The following is a 17,503-nucleotide window of genomic DNA, read 5'->3' as shown; positions in this document are numbered from 1 at the left end:
TCCAGATACAGAGCTCCAAACTATCCCATTCATCTGGCACACAGAAACTGATGGGAAGGTCTGAGCTTTTATTTCCAAGTTTCATTGTTTGTATGATCTACCATAGGCAGGGAAGATTAAAGAGTAAGGGAATGCCTAAATCTAGAAGGAACAAAGAAGATCTCCATAGAATGTGAGTAATTGCATCAGGTGCAAAACCACAATTAGTGACATTATAATTACTGAAATTAAATATCAATTTATGTGAGTATGCACTATAATACTTTTGACAGCCTCAAACATTGTGTGATAGCAAATAAAAGTGGTATGGCAGATCCCTAATTTGTAAAGAAGTAAAATAATAGAACCATTAAAGTTCACTTAAAGAATTTTATTCTGTAAGATACGAGGACAGGAAAGATTTCAGTGCAAAGAGGATAAGTGATAATAAATGCCCAGTAAAACCATGCATACATCTGCAGCTATTAAGACACACAGCAGCTTCTCTAAAATACAAATGTAGTACATGAAGTAATAAACCCTGCAGCAGCACCATGGAAAACTTTGGTCTGAAGGAGAGAGGGGGAAGAAGATCATTCCCTTTGGGATAGGACACACCTCGCTTTAGATACTGCAGGCATACAGGTTGCATGCTAATTGTGTCTGTGTCTTCCTCTGGTCCACAGGGAGAAACGGGTGTCACCGGAGACAATCCTTACCATGAAGATATCCATTTAGCATGCCAGGTGGTGAGATGAATCCAGGTCATTTCTCTCCCTTACCAGTTTTCATGAGAGAACTTTCCATCTCCTGGAGAATATTCTCTCCATCATGTCTCTCCAAGGCTGGCCTTTTAAGTGTGTGAGAGCTCTGCAGCCACAAGGCAGCGATTTTTTTTTCCTTAAAAACAGCTTCACTTTCCTCTCCCACCTCCCCTCTTTCCTCCTGGTGTTTAGGTCCTCTTTGCTAGCAGGATGGCTTTTTTTCACCCCGTTGCTAGGTTGGTAGCCTAGTTTCCTAAGGAAAGGAGGCTTATGAGATCACACTGTCTGTGCAAGTGCCAGTCAGTCCCTCCTAAATAATTTTTGAGCCTGTGAACTGAGTTTGATCAAACTTGACAGGGGATAGAAGTCTCAGAGGTTTGAGCTGCCTACCAGTGCTGTGGAAGTAGGCAGGCAGAAGAGAAAAAAATGCCGGGAGTGCATCCACTGCAGAAATATAACTGTATTATTAGACACCAGAGAGTCCACATCGAAGACAGTCATTACCACTGAACTCCATGGGAGATACAATTTCACAGATTCAGCAGCTCACAAGATGACTTGATTAATATGAGCATGAGCAAAATGTTCTTCTCCCCTTCTTCTGGAGTGCAAGGCTTCCAGTTGCAGAGCAGCAGGGGAGAGCTCAGGAATGACAGGCTGGTAGAGTGAATTTAGAGCTAATTGCTGCTCCTGCTCATGCCAGCACTCGTGTGGAACTCGACTTCCCTGTGACTCCGGTGCCCCCATTTGCATGATGTGGTTCACACAAAGGATGGAATTGCTCGGGCTAAAGTGTGCAGAGCGAGTCCTAAACTGCCGTGAGCTGGCACAGCTCTGCTGAGGAGGGTGAAGCTGCCTCAAAAAGTGCCAGAGTTTCTCAGGGCAGCTCCTGGTGAAGCATCCAGCTCGCCCGGATCCATCCTGGCGCTGTGTGCGGTGCATTTGCCGAGGGCGATTCATTCAGCAGAGTGTGAGCTGGAACACGAGCTGAGCACCGGCAAAAGCTGTGCCTGGTGCCTAGGATGGCTCTCCTTTGCTCCTGCTGGGGCTTTTCCTAAAGTCAGCCACCCCAGGACTGCCTGACTACTGAGCCTGAGCAAAACCCTTGTTAACACTTGCCAGGGAGACAAACAAGCTGCTTGCACAGGTGGGATTCAAAGGGAAGTGGAAAACACTCATCTTACAGAAAAAAAAAAAAAAAAAGAAAAACGACGAACTAAGCACAGCTGACATTAAAATGAAGTCTGGGGAGTTGTGCAACTTTTTGTGCTCAGTGAAATATTGATGTTTTCTTCTTCTCCTAAGCCTTCTAAGTATTGATGTGCCAGATATCTGATTTAGGTGGAGAGAGTGCAAATCACCAGCACCTAAAGAAAATGGAGGGAAGGTAATTAAATGAATTTTTTATACACACCAAAACAGGGGGCAGTGAGTGTCGTGGCTGAAAATGGACTGGGATTTTGCAAGGAGGACAGATATTGCCACCTGCCCTTGACAGTCTAGCCGAGGGCACAGGCTGAAATTCACAGCCTGAAATGCCTGCAGAGCAGCATCTGCATGAGGCTGGGCTGGTACAGCCTTCTTTAAGAGAAGGATCCTTCAGAGAGGGAAGTGAACCACAAATCTCTTGCACCCAGGGCTGAACGTTTTTTGTTACATAAGAGATCTCTGAAGGAACAGAGGAGCATCCTTTACCTATCATTTGTTGTTGTCCTTTCAATCCAGATGTTTTTGTTCTGATGAAAGCTAGAAAATAAAACAAAATTTTTCTAATTAATAAAGCCTATCTCCTCATGTAGCATTTTTCACAAATCTCAAAGATCTGAAAGAACTCCTCCCATTTAATGGACACTAGGAGTAAGGGTGAAGGAGGTCAAGTGAAATGTCTTGGCAACAGAAAAAAAACCAAGTCTTGCATCATGAGTCTAGTAAAAGGGACAAGGGCACCTATTAAGCCTCAATAAAAAGCAAAGCTTAGGACAATTTTCTGACATATTGGATCCTTCAATGAGACGTTGCGAAACTAATGTGACCAATGTTCCATGCTAACAAAATATGTTCTGGATTTTTCATCTGACAACATAATTTAAGGATTTCTTGGAATATGGGAAACAAAATGAGGCAGTGCCTTTACAGGAATCGTTCCTTTGCAAAAGGCAACTTGTGCCAGAGGACTGGAAAATTGAAACTGCCTCAGGGGAACACAGGAATGGATAAGACCTCTTACACTATCCAGTCAAAATAAAATGCATTAAAAGAAGCATAAATACCAAATTGACCATTTACTGCAAACCTTCTTGTACCTCAGCTATTACTGTTGTCAGAAGTACTACTTTTAGAAGTCCTGACAAAGAGAGACTATACTAGACACATGGTTTGACTCCTGAAGAGTTGCCTTTGGCAGAATTAGACCATTTACATATCTGTATCTGAAGGAAACTTACTGACAGTGTCTGCAGCAAAATAGGTGGTTTAAGGAAGGACAAATCTGATTAAAACAATTCCTATCACTCTTGGTGATTGTTTCTTTCTTATGGTCACTAAGTTGGGTTTTTTTTGTTGGTTATTTTTTTACTTTGGCTGACTGAGGTTTTGAGGTTTTCATTCACTGCCTTGGGAGCCATCTGTTTGAATATCCAGTAGTTCCCAAAGTGTTAAAGAAATTGGTGGTATTAAAAGGATATTAAAGGATGCACTGCACATCTACTCTTAAGGCAAAAAAAAAAAAGGTGCTCTGCAGATTTGATCTTTGATGCTTGAGAGATCTAGTAGGTCTTTCACAGCCCTTAATAAATTGATATCGTGGGCTAGAAATCTGGAGGTGCAAAGCACAATGAACACACAAAGCTCTTTGTATTTCTGTGGCATAGACCTGAAGTTCATATTGGGATAACATTCCTGTCTGAGGTAAAACTGAGCATTCAAAATCCTTACCTAGGCAGAATGCACATTGACTTCAGGGGATACTTTTTCCCAGAGAATGGCTGTGTAAAGAAGGTCAGGACTAGTTGTTTGTTCCCTGCAGTAATGTTGTTTCTCTGAAGAGACTTCCAGCACCTGTGAGCAGGGATTTATTACTGCTGGTGAACACCAGCACTCAGGTGTTGGTCAGTCTCACCTTGACCTTCAGGAGGCTGTTTCCATCTTTTCTTCATATCAGCTTTGAAGATATGCAAACAAAAAAAACCAAAATGAAATAAAAAATACAGCCTAAAAGGCTAAGGTACAAGCCACAGGCCAGGTTTATCAGAATTTGATCCATTTAAACCTATTTCTTCAGTATTTCCTGAAGGGCGAAGTCTGTGCCAGCACAGTCTGCCCATTTGTTAGCAAACCCATAGTTCAGGAGTATGGGGCTCCGAGCAAAATCTTCAAACACAGACCCACATAGGGATTTGAGGGGAAAGGAACAGCCAGTAACTCACCAGTAATAATGCTGTTGTCACTCTCCCACATCATCTCCAGTTTCTCTTCTCACTGGTGGAATTGGCAGCAGAAGGTCCTTAGCCCAAAGCAAATGAAAGCCCTTTCCTGTACTACAACTGCAATGGGCCCTGGGTTGAAAGTGTCCCTCAGGAGAGGCACCAGCCAGCTGGAAGTGCATTTGCCAACAGTGCAATTGATCTTCAGCTGCCTTTAGCCTAAAGAAACTCTTTCAGACATCTAAAATCGCATCTGATTTCATAACAGACTCCTCTGCAATCCCCACCACTTTGCCTGCTCTCAACCCTGCCCAAAAAAACCCCAAACCTAAACCAAAAAAAGCCCACCCAAGCCCACTCTTGATGAAGAATGAAGTGGCTCAGAAGAATAAGCTGATTTGACACCTCCTCCTGCAAGTCCTGCCAGCCAACTCCTGCAACAGCCTTGCTCTGCAGCACCCTGTAAGCAGGATCTGAACTAAGGCAGGGGAGAGGGAAAAGGTGGAGGATGGAGGGGGAAGGCACAGAGGCTGCTCACATGGAAAGCCAGGGCTGTTCCTGCTGCCCACCCGGGAGGCACCACCTCTGCATCAGGCAGGAGTACCTGAGGGAGAATTTGGCTTTCTGCATTTAGCAAGCTCACTTTTCCTTTAATTGGGGCCCTCAGGCAGTACTGTAGTCCACCTAATGGCACTAATCATTAATGAATCAGCTTGATGAATAGAAAGGCTGAGCTGTTCTCTCCCTCCTTAGGTTGTCAACCCTTCACAGAACTTACTGGGTTTCACTGGGCAGGACAACAACTGCACAGGTTTTAAAAGGACCCTGGAGAGGAAGAGGGCTGAAAGAGCCACTGATCCACTCGTCCCTAGACTGTGCAAATGAGCCAAGGACCAACAGTAACTGGCTGCTTCCTCTGAGATGTAGATATATACACCAAAAAGTCCTGTCAGAAAAGGATGCTGCACCTTACTTCCATACCATGCCTCCCTGCTCTCTCCACAAGCACCAACCACCTTGCCCTGACGACCACTCAGACAGATTTCCACTCAGTTTTGTGTGTCCTGGCTCAAGCTTTTGCTCCCAGCACAGGCCCACTCCATCTCCCTGTTACAGCCTTCGAACAGATGGGGAAAGGCCCTTTTTTTTTTTTTCCCTTAAAGCAGAAATAATCGACCGCCACCACTTCAGTCGGGTGCTGGCAGGGTCTCGGCGTGCCGAGGGCAGGGTGCAGCCCTCCCTGCAGGGCTCAGCCAGGCTAAAAGGGGCAGGGAGGCAGCGGGAGAGCAGCCGCAGGCCAGGCACGGCGCATCCAGCGCTGCCGGGGAGCAGGAGCCGCGCTCTGCAGCCCTCCGGGGACTGCGGGCTGCGGCTGCTCGCTCGGAGCTGGGGATAGGAATTAGGGCAGGCACAGCCGCAATGGCTGCAGCCCTTCCTGATTATCCAGCCAGCTAGAAATGCACTGGCTTGTCTTTTGTTTCAGCTGTGGGTTTTTTCCACTGTTGATCTACATTTATGCTTTTTATTTTTTTCCCTTTATGCGCGCGTGTGTGCGCATTTTCTTTTAAGCAGGTGATGATTTTACTGTGGTCACTGTCAAGGTTTAAACGCTTTTCTCTTGCGTTTTTTCCCCTCTCCAGTTCACCAGCTCACGTTTGCCCGGGAGGTAAGGGATGTTAGAGGCTTGAACGTCTTCCAGCTCTTGCTACAGCAGCCGCTGCCTGGGGCAGAGGGACCAGCCTGGCAAGAGACAAGCCCAGCCTTTCCCGCAGCCTTTACAAACCCTACAGGTGCAAGGCGGCAGGAGGCAAGCCCAGAACACTCAGTCCTTTCTGGGACTTGGCGGAGGGCTCGTGTTTCCTTGGCCACACAACATGGCAAGGCATTCGACCATCCCTGTGGTCGAAAAAATTAAATACATAAAATCGACCATTGCACTCAGGGTTCAGAAACGGCCCTTGAAAGGAGCAGAAAAGGGAACAACCAATGCCCTGCGCTTCTTATAGAATGAGCGGGCGGAAGGGAAGGGGGAGTTTGTTGGTTTCTCGTGCTCCCCGAAAAAAACACGGAAATTGCCAGTTTGTCCAAGGGGAACCGAGCCGGCGGGACCGGGGAAATGTGCAGGAAATCCCGGGGTGCAATGCAGGTTAGGGCATCCCGGCTGGCTCGGCCTGTGCCCGGGGATGAGCAATGGCAATTATTGGCCCCAAACAGGAGATTCCAGGGGGAGGAAAGGGGCCCGGGAACGACCACCGGGCACCCTCTCCTCCCGCCCGGCTGTTTTCCACCGGTTTGCCACGTTTATTTTTCTCCTCGACGGAGGGTTAATTGGGGGATGTGCTAATTACGGAGAGATTATTCGTTAGTAATTGAACTTCACACGAAGATAACTTGAGTCTGCTAATGAGCTGGAAATAGCCCCCTTATTAGGGCGCTTCAGCTTTCTTCTGTGGGATGAGGGAAAGCTGGGAGGCTCCCTTCCATCGTCCTCCGGCGGACGGGCACCGTCCAGCAGCCGGGGGATGCGGCGGCGGGCGGGACCGGAGCCCCGGCACCCCGAGGGGGTCCCCGGGGACCAGCCGGCACAGACAGCAGCCTGCAGAGCCCCTCGCACCCCAGCAAGGGCTCCCTCTCCCCTCTCTCCTCGGCATCTGGCATTTCGCGCTACAGGAAACCGTAACAGCAGCGCCTGACCTCATGAATACAGAGATGTGCACAGAAAAATCAATTTAGGTCTAGATCCTCTGTGGGGAGGGAAAATAACCCAAACCATTTAAACAAAGCTCTGCTCTCCAGGGTTTTCCTTTTTCTTTGGTGGTGGTGGGGATTGAGTCTAGAGGGAGGCCAAAGTAAAACGAAATTCAAGCAGACCTGTGTCTGGCGAAGCGAGGCTGAGCTCTGCAAAGCACCCCCCAACACACGCATAATGTATTTTATCATTAAAAAATCAACATTGCTTCCAGTGGTAAAGGCGCCTGGCTCCAGTTCCTGAGCACATTCGTTGCTGGGATTCAAACCGTTTGGGAAATGCAGATTGGCTTGCGACCCACTGTTTGATTTATGAACTGTTACATTTGCTATTGCTTACACATTACATTGCGGACCTTAGGAAAGGAGGGAGCAGGGAGAGGGGGCGAAGGAGAGACTCTGCTACCCTACACATTGGCAAAGGGGAGCTATGGCACAGGAGTAAATCACCTCGCACCGATTCGTGGTGCCTACCTCCCCATCACCCACTCACCCACCCACTCACCCCCGATCGCCAGCTGGGCTCTCCTCTTATAAGTAAAAAGGACGTGTTTACTCTTTGATGTGTATTTCTTTATAAAGGCATCAGGCGTCTATAAATAGCCGAGGTTAGAGCTGCGAAATCAATACCCCGTCCCCCCTTCCCCTTGCTCCTTCGGCTGAGCTGCCTTATTAATTATGAAAGGGCTCCTGTGCGCCCCGGCTCCGGCTCGGCAGCCTCCTCCGTAGCGGTGGCTCCTGCCTTCCCTCCGCGGGAAACGGGAGCGGGGTGTGCGCTCCGCGGCTCCGGGACGAGGGGGAGGAGGGGGAGAGGATTTACAGCATGTTTTAAGGAGGAAAAGAAAGGAAAGTAAAAAAAAAATAAGAAGAGAGAGAGAGAAAGGCTTCGACTAAGCGATTCAGGCACCCTGCCCTTGTTTGAACTGAAATTGCCGTGCTTGTCAAGGGACGGGTTCAAGATTTAGACTTCCTTGCCTTCAAAGCCCCGTCCTTTCCAAGATACTCTAGGCATATTTTATAAAAAGGACGACACCCTCATTTCAAACAATAATTTTTATTTTATACTTCTGTCTATACTTTGTAGCAAATCTTTTTTTGTTATTTTTTGCTGAATTGACTTTATAATAAACTTTTGTTTAAATTACATTTTTCTTTTCTTTTAAAATCAAGGCTCTTTTTTTTTTTTTCAAAATCATTTTGCTGTTGTTATTTTTTTTTTTCATTTAGATTTACATTTAAGCCCCCTTTTTGTGATCTCTACGGTTGGATATTCAGGTATTTTACTATTATGTGTAACATCTAAAACAAAGAGGAGGAAAAAATTAAAGGCAGTGAATTCGGAAAGATGCCTTCGAACAGCAAGTAAAGGTAAACTCTCAGAGATGTTAGCAGCATTCCTTCGTTACTCCAGGCATTGAGATACGTCTTTCTTTCTCTTGCTCCTTCCTTCCTTAGCTGTTCGTTTCCCTCTCTTTCTCTCCCTCTCTCGCTCTCTTTTCCCCTTGAGGAAAAATGTTCTTTTTTACCAATTTTTAATTTTTTTTTCCCGGTGGAATGGCCAAAAACAAAAAACAAACAAGCGACTGTGGAGGAAAGATGAGAGATTGTGAATTATTCACCATATGCTTCACACGTGGACATCTACCTTGGATTTCTCGCCAGTGCCTTTTCCTGTCTGCGGTTTTTGTTCTCGCCTCGCACACTGCCACATTTTTAGCGGAGCCCGTGGCTCGCCGGGAGGTACCCGGCCGGTTACAGCCTTAGCAGTAGGTGGCCCAGAGCCGTTCCTGAGATTGCGTTTGCACAACGAGGGCTCGAGTTTGTTTCTTTATATTTTTTTTTTTTTTCTATTTTTGATTCGAAGCGATAGTAAAGCTGAGGTCCGATTTGGGCTGCGCGCCGCTGCCTGTTTGGTAAGATTTGGCAAATAAACACAAAAATAAAAAGAAGAAGAAGAAAAAAAAAGGGAGAACGCTTCCACAGTCCTACATGGATGTTTCACCATCATCAGCCACCACCACCACCATCATCATCATCATCAACCACAGAAAAGCACAACGTCCCCAAAGCAACGGATGGACACTTCCTCTATAGATCCAGCACATGGAGAGGGTGTGGGTGTGAGTGTGCTCGCCCCCCTAGAAAGGCAGCCAGGTCACTAGGGCGGCCCACAGAGCCGCCAGGAGCAGGGGCAAGGCCGGCGGGAGGACGGACGGAGCCGCGCCGCTGCCGCCTCCGCACAGTTCGAATAAGCTGCCTTGGAAATCGAGGTTTTTGGATTCCCGTCTCAATTTCTCCCAGAGGTCTGTCGCTCCTTCCTGGCAATCGGTGAGCGCTGTGAGGGTGCAGGCGTGGAAATCATCCCAGTACCTGCAGGAGGGGAGAGCAGCCGGCGTCAAAACAGGCACTCGCCCACCTTCCCTGGAAGGGGGCCCGCCCCTCGGGCCCGCCGCCCCCTCCTCCCAGCCGGGCATGCCTGAAAGGGAGGCGGGGAGGAGCCGCTGGTTGAGGTTTCGGGGGTCCCCCCATCCCCAACCCCGCCTTCGGCACCAGCCCGGCCAGGGTGCTGCAAAAACTGCTCTGCTGGGTGTGTGCGGGGGGTGTGTGCCTGACGGGAGGAGGGGACATGCCCCCCTCGACTGTCAGAGCCAGAGCCGAGCCCGCGGGCTCGTCCCCAGGGCTTCTCGTCACCGCTGGGAGCGGGCAGACGGGGTGGGAAAGGCACCCTTTAGGGTGGGGCGTGTAGGAACCCTCGGGGGGGATTCCCCGGGGCGGGAAAAAGCCCTCACTGCAGGAAAAGGTCGAGGAGAAAGAGTAGGAGAAGCAGGAAGGGCAGAAGGAAGGAGGAGCATCTTCCTCTTCTAGGCGCAGCGCACCGACCCGCAGCAGAGCGGCAGGGTCGGGGGTCTATAGGCAGCGAAGAGACTCACTTTCCTATGATAATTTCCAGCTATTCACACAAATTCCTCCACCCCCCCCCTTTTTTTTTTTTCCCCTTTTTTTTTTTTTTTTCTTTTTTTTTCTTTTTTTTTCTTCCCTATTCCTTTCTTCACAGGGTCTGGACCTGCGTTCGTCGCCGAGATAGGCACCCGTCGTCCCGGGATAGGGAGGGTACTGGAGGATCTTTCCTCTCCATACGTGGATTATCGAAAATCACCCCAAATCTGCCCTCTGCCTTTTCGATTTCCCCCACGCCTCCAGGCAGATGTCTGTGAAACTGGGTCTTGGTTTTCTTTCTTTTCCTTTTTTTTCCCCCTTAGTAGTCCTACTGCTTCTAATTTATGAGCACTCTAAACTGGTTGTAGACTCCCAATGTTTGCTACATTTGTAATAAATAATGAGATACTGAGAAGCCAGAGTCTAAGAGTGTGCCTCTCCTGCAGTATTTCTGCTGTAATTGCATCTCCCAAAGGAAAATTAAATCTTTCACCATCTTCTTTCAATACACATCCCGGCACAGGGCGAAGGCAACCGCATGTGAGAGGTGGTCGGGAAAATGGTCTTTCTTGGAAAGGAGTTACTTTTTAGAGATCAGGATCACATCTGGTCTGGCACTCGAGGGCAAAAAATATCATATCAAGATGCTGCTGCCCCTGGGTATTTATTTCTGTTGTAGGACACAAAGTAAACCTCAAGCCAGCATTTACAGCCTTTTTGGGTATTTGACTCAGAAATCTCTAGGGAGGAAGAGAGGAATGTTACAGAGTCTCTTCACACTTCTTTTCATTTTCCTTTAATTTTCCTTTCCTTTCCTTTCCTTTCCTTTCCTTTCCTTTCCTTTCCTTTCCTTTCCTTTCCTTTCCTTTCCTTTCCTTTCCTTTCCTTTCCTTTCCTTTCCTTTCCTTTCCTTTCCTTTCCTTTCCTTTCCTTTCCTTTCCTTTCCTTTCCTTTCCTTTCCTTTCCTTTCCTTTCCTTTCCTTTCCGCGGAGCAAAATAAAACCCCCAAACCATTAAACTTATAAACTTATTTATGTCTAAATATATTATCTCGTTTCTAAATATTTTTGTTTGCTTGCTTGTTTTTGTTCTGTTTGGTTGGGTTTTTTTTTAACGGGGGGATTTTGCACTGAAAAGTAGGGAAAACACCTTGCCCTGCAACTGCTTTGGGTTTTTTTGGTTTTTTTTTTTTTTTTTTTTTTTTTTTTTTTTTTTTTTTTTTTTTTTTGTGTGTGTGTGTATGTGGTTTGGTTTTGGGGTTTTCTGTTTTGCCGTTTTCTGGCGGGTTTTTTTTTCCCAAACAAATTGAAAATGCTCGTCTCTTACTCCCTGTGCGGGACACTATTTTGCAAAGCGAGCGCTTTTTGTCCCTTTGGTATTTTTTTGCTGCTGTTGTTGTTATTATTTCTATTACTATTGCTATTATTCCTCTTTATCGTAGCCCTTTTCTTCTTGTCCCTTCTGTGCCAGGAGTGGGGTGAAACTGGGGGCAAATGTGCTTTCCCGGGGGATGGAGGTGGCAGAAAAGAGCTGGCGCTGGGATGGCCGCCTCCCTGCCGCTGGGCGATTCATATCATGATTGGTCTCTTTCCTTTTTAATCACGTTTTGTTTTCCGAGGAGCCGCCTCCCCAGCACGGGCTGTGCCCGGCCCGGATGGGCAGCACCCTGCCTGCGGGGCGAGCCCGGAGCCTGCGGTGAGCGTGTGTCCCGCAGGCAGCAAAAAGGAAAGGGATAACAATCCAGCTAATGTCAGCACGCCAGCGCAGGTCGGGGGAAGGGAAAGAATACGGAAGAGAAGCTAAGTAAGGAAGGAAAAGACAAAAAGAACCCCCCAAAAATAAAAACAAAACAAAACAAAACAAAAAACAACCCCAAAACCAAGAAAACAATCCAGGAAAAAAAAACCCCAAAACCACAAAAACCTAAACAAAACAAAACCAGATTCACGGAGGGAAAAAAATAAAATAAAATAAAAAGACATTGTAGAAATTGCCTCCACACTTCGCTGTTCCCCAGGCCCGGCCCGTCCCCGTGGCAGTGAGCTTGGAGGGGGCCCTGCAGCGGAGAATCAGCCCCAAAGCATAACCCCCGCGCTACTCGCGCTCCTTCCCTCCTTCCCGCACCATCCAGCCTCGCCCCCCTTGCCCAGCCCCGGGTGACCCCCATTCTCCCACAGCGGCCCCGAAGGAGAGAGAGAGGAAAGACCTACGCGCAGATCGTTTGGAGATTTCTCTTGTCGTCCAGGTCCTGCGGGTAGTTGGCCATGTTATCGCCCAGCCGCAGCAAACAATCCGAGAAGCCCCTAAAGACCGCATCGCACCGCCCCGCCGCTCTCACCGCCTGCACCAGGTACGCTGCGGGGGCAGGGGCACAGGTCAGCACCGCCGGCCCCCGCCCCCGGCTCGCCTCTTCCCTTCTCCTCCCCCCGCCCGCCCCCAGCCCTCGCTAAAGGCGCGACCTGGGGCAGGAGAGGGGCGCTGGGACCGACACGGGCTCGCCACCGCTCGAGGAGGTGAGCCAGGGGCTTTCGCCCTTTCCTTTTTTAGTACGGAGTGTTGGGTGCCTGTGGATTAACGCCGTTGATTTCATTAATATTTTTTTTCTTTATACCACCCCCGCTTTTATTTCTTTGAGGGGAGAGGAGGAGGGGAGGTGAAGATGCGCTGCCTGCTTCCCCCCGGACTTGATCCTTTGTTAGAAAATTCCGCCTCGAAGCAGCAGGAGCGTTTCTCCGTACGAACGCAGGCGCACGCATACGCACACGCTCCCCATTGCCCAGGTCGCTGGGCAAGGCGCAGCGGGGGAAAAAGTTAAATTAAAAATAATAATTTTTAAAAATCACTAGAAAGAGCCGCGATGGAGACACGCAAAGACGGGACCGCGAAGTCACGCAGACAGCTACGAGGCGCCGGCCCGGCCGTGCCTGTGCCCGGGGTGGCGAGGCAGGACCGGGCCGGGGTGAGCCCCGCTCCCCAAACCCGCTGCCCGGGCATCCCTCGGGATGGTTCAATACAGGAACAACCAACACAAGATCATCCGCCTGCAAACGTGGGAACAAAATGAGTTAGGGGCTCCTCCTGAGTGCCCCAAGAGGACACGGCACGGCACGGCACGGGACCCGCCACAGGCACCCCGCACACCCCGGGCGGGCGGGGGTCCCCGGGCACGGCCAGGGCTGGCTCCCGGCCGCTCTCCCGCCGTGACGGGAGCTGGGGACGCCGCGCTGTCACCGGGCCTGCGGCATGTCGCTGCGGCCAGCGGGGGCGGGAAGGGGCTTCCCCCCTCCCTTGAGGAGGAGCCCCTCGCCGCCCACGCCGCCGGGTGGTGGTACCCCCTCCTGCGCCGTGTCCCCAGGGAATGGCTGTGACAGTGTGTGTGTGTGTGTGTGTGTGTGTGTGTTTGCTTGCCAGGTACCGGTTACAAGCTAAATGGCTGACTCCAAAAGAGACTGTTTCAACCCAAATCCTCCTCTTGCCGTTTGATTCATCGCTAACACGACTCGGTGGCCACTCCCCTCTACACACACATACATACACACACCAGCACCAGCCGTCACATCAAACCCCCAGCAGGCTCCAGACATTGGCTACGATAGGGGAAAAAAAAAAAAAAAAAAAGCCAAGCAAACAAATAGAGAAGAACCGAAGACCAACCATCCCGAGGGTAAAACCATGTCCTATAAAACCCGCGCCATCTCGCTCCAGCAGCAACAGCGGAGGGGGAATTGCCACGAATTTCTGTAAAAAAGTGTAGGGCTGTGCTAAAATTCTGTGGCTCCAAGAGGAGCCCTGCCCCAGGCTGGGGCCGGGGTGTGGGACGGGGGGGCTGGGGGTCACGTTTGGGACCAGTGGTGAGCCGAGCATCCCTCGCCCCCGCGGGGCAGCCTGGTCCTGTCTGCCGGCGCAGCCGCCTCCGCACGGGGTATCCCCGGTCCAGAGCTGCACTAACCCCGCCAATAAATAAATAAAAAAAAAAATTAAAAGCAGGGGGCGAAAAAGGGAAAAAGCAAAAGCGGATACACTCGGTGCCTGTCTGGTTCAAAGACAACGAGATTTCTCATGAACTAGGTCCCTTGTGCCTTGCCGTCGCCACGACCTTCCACACCCCACACGCCCCATTTAAAGATAACACTGTGCAGCAATGTGCAATGCAGCAGGACCGCAGGATTCCTCCGTGAAGGACCGGGCCCCCGCTCGAAACCCATTCCCCGTTCTCCCAGTCCTGCGACTGGTCCATCCCTCCTGTCCCTTCCGCGGAGACTTAGCTCACCCCACCCCCCACCTCGGTCACCTCCCAAAATGTCAGGGATTTCGGACAGCTCCAATCTCCTGTGCCGAAATAAATAAATAAATAAATAAATCCATCTTCCATCCCCCCCCCCCCTTTTTTTTTTTTTTTTTTTTTTTTAAGTCCCGGTGCATAGACATTTTGGGAACGAGCCGAGCATCCATTTCACACAAGCCTTTACCGGGGACGGGGCAAAGCCAGCTGCCCTTTGCAAACCCCGCACCGACAACCAGAAGCTGATTCCGTGGGTGGGGAGGTGTGGAGGAGGTGGGGGGAAGGTTACCCGAAATACCGAAGGAGGAGCAGAGAGGAGAAAAGCCCTCCAAGAGCTTCAAAGCCGTCCCCTTCCAGGGCACCGCAAAGCCACCGCACCGCCACCATCCCCGCGCTGTGCAGCAGAATTTGGGGGTAACTTTCCAAACGACTGCTCATGCTCGCGCCAGCCCGGGAACGGCATTTCCCAGCTACTCTAGCTGCCTTTTGAAATTTCAATAAAATCGGTCCTCGGCTGAACCAAATAAACACAAAAGAAAGCAAATCTTCCTCCTCCTCCTCCAAACGCATGAACGAACACACAAACAAAAATTGCAAGGATTGAAATGAAGGATAACATCAAAATAAAGCTTTCCCCCTTCTTTCTCAGGCAGTACAAAAAACTAGCGTTCTGAACAGGTCAGTCTTATTTAAAATGGAATAGTAATATGAATGTAGGGTTTGCATCATTTAACCACATTTCCCAGAGGTCAACATTTCGTTGCACTATTTCTTCAACATCCCCCCCCTTTTTTTTTTTTCCCTCCCTTTCTAATTCTCCCCTCCTTTTTTTTTTTTTTTTTTTTTTTTTTTTCTTTTCCATTCCCCTCTTTTTCCTTTGGTACCCATAAAATGCTGCAGAGGTTTTCTGTAGAGAGTGTGACCGAGCAAAAGGATCTCTATACAGCAATGCCGAGCTTTTTATTCTTTTTTTTTTTTTTTTAATATTGTATCAGAATTCCTTTGCAGAAAATATTTTCAAAGGGGTCTCCACACCTGACAGTCTAGATAATAAAAGATCTGCTTTAATCTCCCTTTCCCTAAAACCCAGTTTTGGATCATGCTCGGGAATCTACATATCCAGTAGATAATCCTTAAATTTGCCTATGTAGGACCAAAGTGACCATTAACTTGAAGATTGTTTAACGTCCGTAACTAAAAAAAAAACAAACACACACACACACAAAAAAAAACCAAAATCAGGAAAGAAGCGTGAAAAATGAACCCGAGTGCAAACCAACAAAAGCAACCAGCGAAAACCCCAATATATTGAACAAAACCAGCAACAAAGCACACCAAATACACACCGGCACGGAAAGAAACCTGTTCTATTTTAAGTAACAGCACATATAGAATTTTTTTGGACCTGCTCGATTTTTGACAGGTCTTCTCCAAGCACAAAATTAACGATTAGGTGGTGGGACTCCTCGATTTTTTAAAGTAATTTTTTATTTGTTTAATCACCGCATTCGAGGTGATTATTTCTTTTAATGTAGTGATGGGTTTTCTTTGGTTTTAAAGTGCTCTGCAAATGGGAAAACGTTCTGGTTCCCAAAGGGAGACCTTCGCTTGTGTCCCTGATTTTCTGCAAAAAAAAACTTTCCAGCTAGATGTCTCGCAAGACATTTTGTGCCGATTCTTATTTCTCTGTCCCTCGGGGAGAGGAGGAGAATTTCTCAGCACTGAAGTCACCAAATTGTAAGTGGAAAGGATTGAAGGGGACATCCGAAAACCAGATACAAACGCAACCGTTCGTGGGGACCGAGAGAAAAGGAGGGAAAAGAAGGAAGAAGAGGCGGAGGGGGAATAAAAAGCGGAGTACGAGTGAGCATGCACCGCTTTAGGAAAAACGAAAACTAAAAGTGGTTTAGGAGAAAGCAGAAGCCGGCTCCCTTTCCTGCGGGCTCCCGTGCCGGAGCGCGGAGCCGGCGCCGCGAAGGGAGCGGAGAGCGGGGTTATCCCGCGGGTTATCCCGACCATCCGCTCCTGCATGCATCGGGCACGGGGTGCGCACAACTTGACACGGAATTTGGCAGTCCACTTACCTATCTGTACAGCAAGGATCAGAGAAATATAACTGCCGTTCAACTTAAGTCCCATCCTACATTTAGTAAAACCATTTGCGGCTGCAGATCTTTAAATAGTTACTTTGGAGAACGTGGGGGAAAGCTGAAAAATAGACATTGCCAACAAGTTCCGAGCAGCGGAGGACTTTGCAGACAAGGGGGGGAGACAAGAGGAGAAGGAGAGGAAGAGGGAGGCAGCGGGAGAGGGCGAGGAAGGCTGGCTGGGAATGGTTCGCTCCATTAGGAGGGGGCGGAGGAAGTACAGCCTCACGCCCACCACCGGCCCTGACGTGGGGGGATGACACCGGCCGGGTTTTTTTTCCCCCTTCTTTTTTTTTTTTTTTTTTTTTTTTTTAATAAATGTGCACCTTGGAAGAGGAGCGCCATTTATAGGCATCACGGGCTGGATTTACCCGCTCTCCCCGTGTCCCCCCCGCCCCATAAATCGCCCGAGAATCTCCCCCCCGCTCCCCGCGTTCCTCCTGCCCCGTGCGGCGGCGGCGGGGGCGGCAGCGGGACCGTCCCCCCGGGGCGGGAGCGCTGCGGGGGCGGAGGGGACACACCGACACACAGACAGACACACAGACACACACAGACACGGAGGAGCCGCCCCCGGGGGTGGGGATAGCACGGCAGAACCCCCCCGCCCCCGGGGCCGCCCGTCGGGGCTGCGCAGCGTGCGGGGGGACAGGGACGTGCGGGGGTCCCCTCCCCCTGCCCGCCCCTCCCCCACCATGACGTCACCTTCGGGCTGAGGTTTGGGGGGAGCGGGAAGGAGGGGGGCTGGTCTCTCCCGGCCTTTCTGCAGGCGCTCGGTCCCGGCGGTGACACCGCGGAGGGTGGCGTGGCGACAGAGGTCACGCGTGGGACAGCCCCGGGGAGGGGGGCCCTGCCCTGGGACCATGGCACCCTGCATCGCACCCCGTCCTCTGGGGGCGGGCTGCAGGTGGGATGGGGCTGGATGGAGGGCATGGCGCTGTCCGAGGCTCCGATGAGGCTTGTTCTGGGGTACTCCATCACCCAGGCACCCTCCCGGGACCGTCCTCAAGGCCAGCAGCACGAGGGGGACTTCAAGGTGCCGGCGTGGGCTTTTCCCAGCGCAAATTAATCACACCAAACCCCCACAGCCTTCTCCCGTGGCTACTTCACTGCACAGCTTTCCCCTGTGCCCAGCTCAGCCCTGACCTTCACCACCCATCTGTACATCCCCAGAGAACTCGTCGGGGTGAGAATTACTGCTGCCTTCCATTCCTCCCAGTTCCCCCC

General features: G+C 50.0%; 1 protein-coding gene across 3 annotated transcripts; it reads right to left on the bottom strand.

The window, feature by feature from the left end:
- Window positions 1–349: 349 nt before the first annotated feature.
- NRN1 (neuritin 1) lies at window positions 350–16,857 on the bottom strand. 3 transcript variants are annotated; one of them, XR_013773693.1, is made up of 6 exons: window positions 16,217–16,857; window positions 12,061–12,205; window positions 8,559–9,283; window positions 3,678–3,903; window positions 2,439–2,489; window positions 350–2,110 (listed from the first exon to the last, which is right to left on the bottom strand). XR_013773693.1 is itself a non-coding variant. In XM_079301350.1 (3 exons), the coding sequence occupies exons 1-3, from the start codon at window positions 16,269–16,271 to the stop codon at window positions 9,052–9,054; spliced, it is 432 nt and encodes a 143-aa protein (XP_079157476.1). In that variant the 5' UTR covers window positions 16,272–16,857; the 3' UTR covers window positions 7,955–9,051. The 3 variants fall into 3 exon arrangements, 1 of the variants encoding a protein (XP_079157476.1); XR_013773694.1 differs by having other exon boundaries at window positions 3,678–3,800; XM_079301350.1 differs by lacking the exons at window positions 350–2,110; window positions 2,439–2,489; window positions 3,678–3,903 and having other exon boundaries at window positions 7,955–9,283.
- Window positions 16,858–17,503: the final 646 nt, after the last annotated feature.

Source organism: Erithacus rubecula, assembly GCF_903797595.1.
Source record: "Erithacus rubecula genome assembly, chromosome: 3".
In the NCBI taxonomy this organism is placed as follows: domain Eukaryota; kingdom Metazoa; phylum Chordata; class Aves; order Passeriformes; family Muscicapidae; genus Erithacus; species Erithacus rubecula.
Note: the sequence above shows the minus strand (reverse complement) of the source record. Positions and strands in the feature narration are given on the sequence as shown.

What these genes read in the sequence shown, in the direction of transcription:
- NRN1 (XM_079301350.1), bottom strand. Translation starts at nt 16,271, where the DNA reads ATGGGACTTAAGTTGAACGGCAGTTATATTTCTCTGATCCTTGCTGTA. An exon ending in GATCCTTGCTGTACAGATAG is followed by an intron (nt 12,206 to 16,216) that starts GTAAGTGGACTG and finishes CTGCCCCCGCAG; the next exon opens with CGTACCTGGTGCAGGCGGTG. An exon ending in AATCTCCAAACGATCTGCGC is followed by an intron (nt 9,284 to 12,060) that starts GTAGGTCTTTCC and finishes CCCCTCCTGCAG; the next exon opens with GTACTGGGATGATTTCCACG.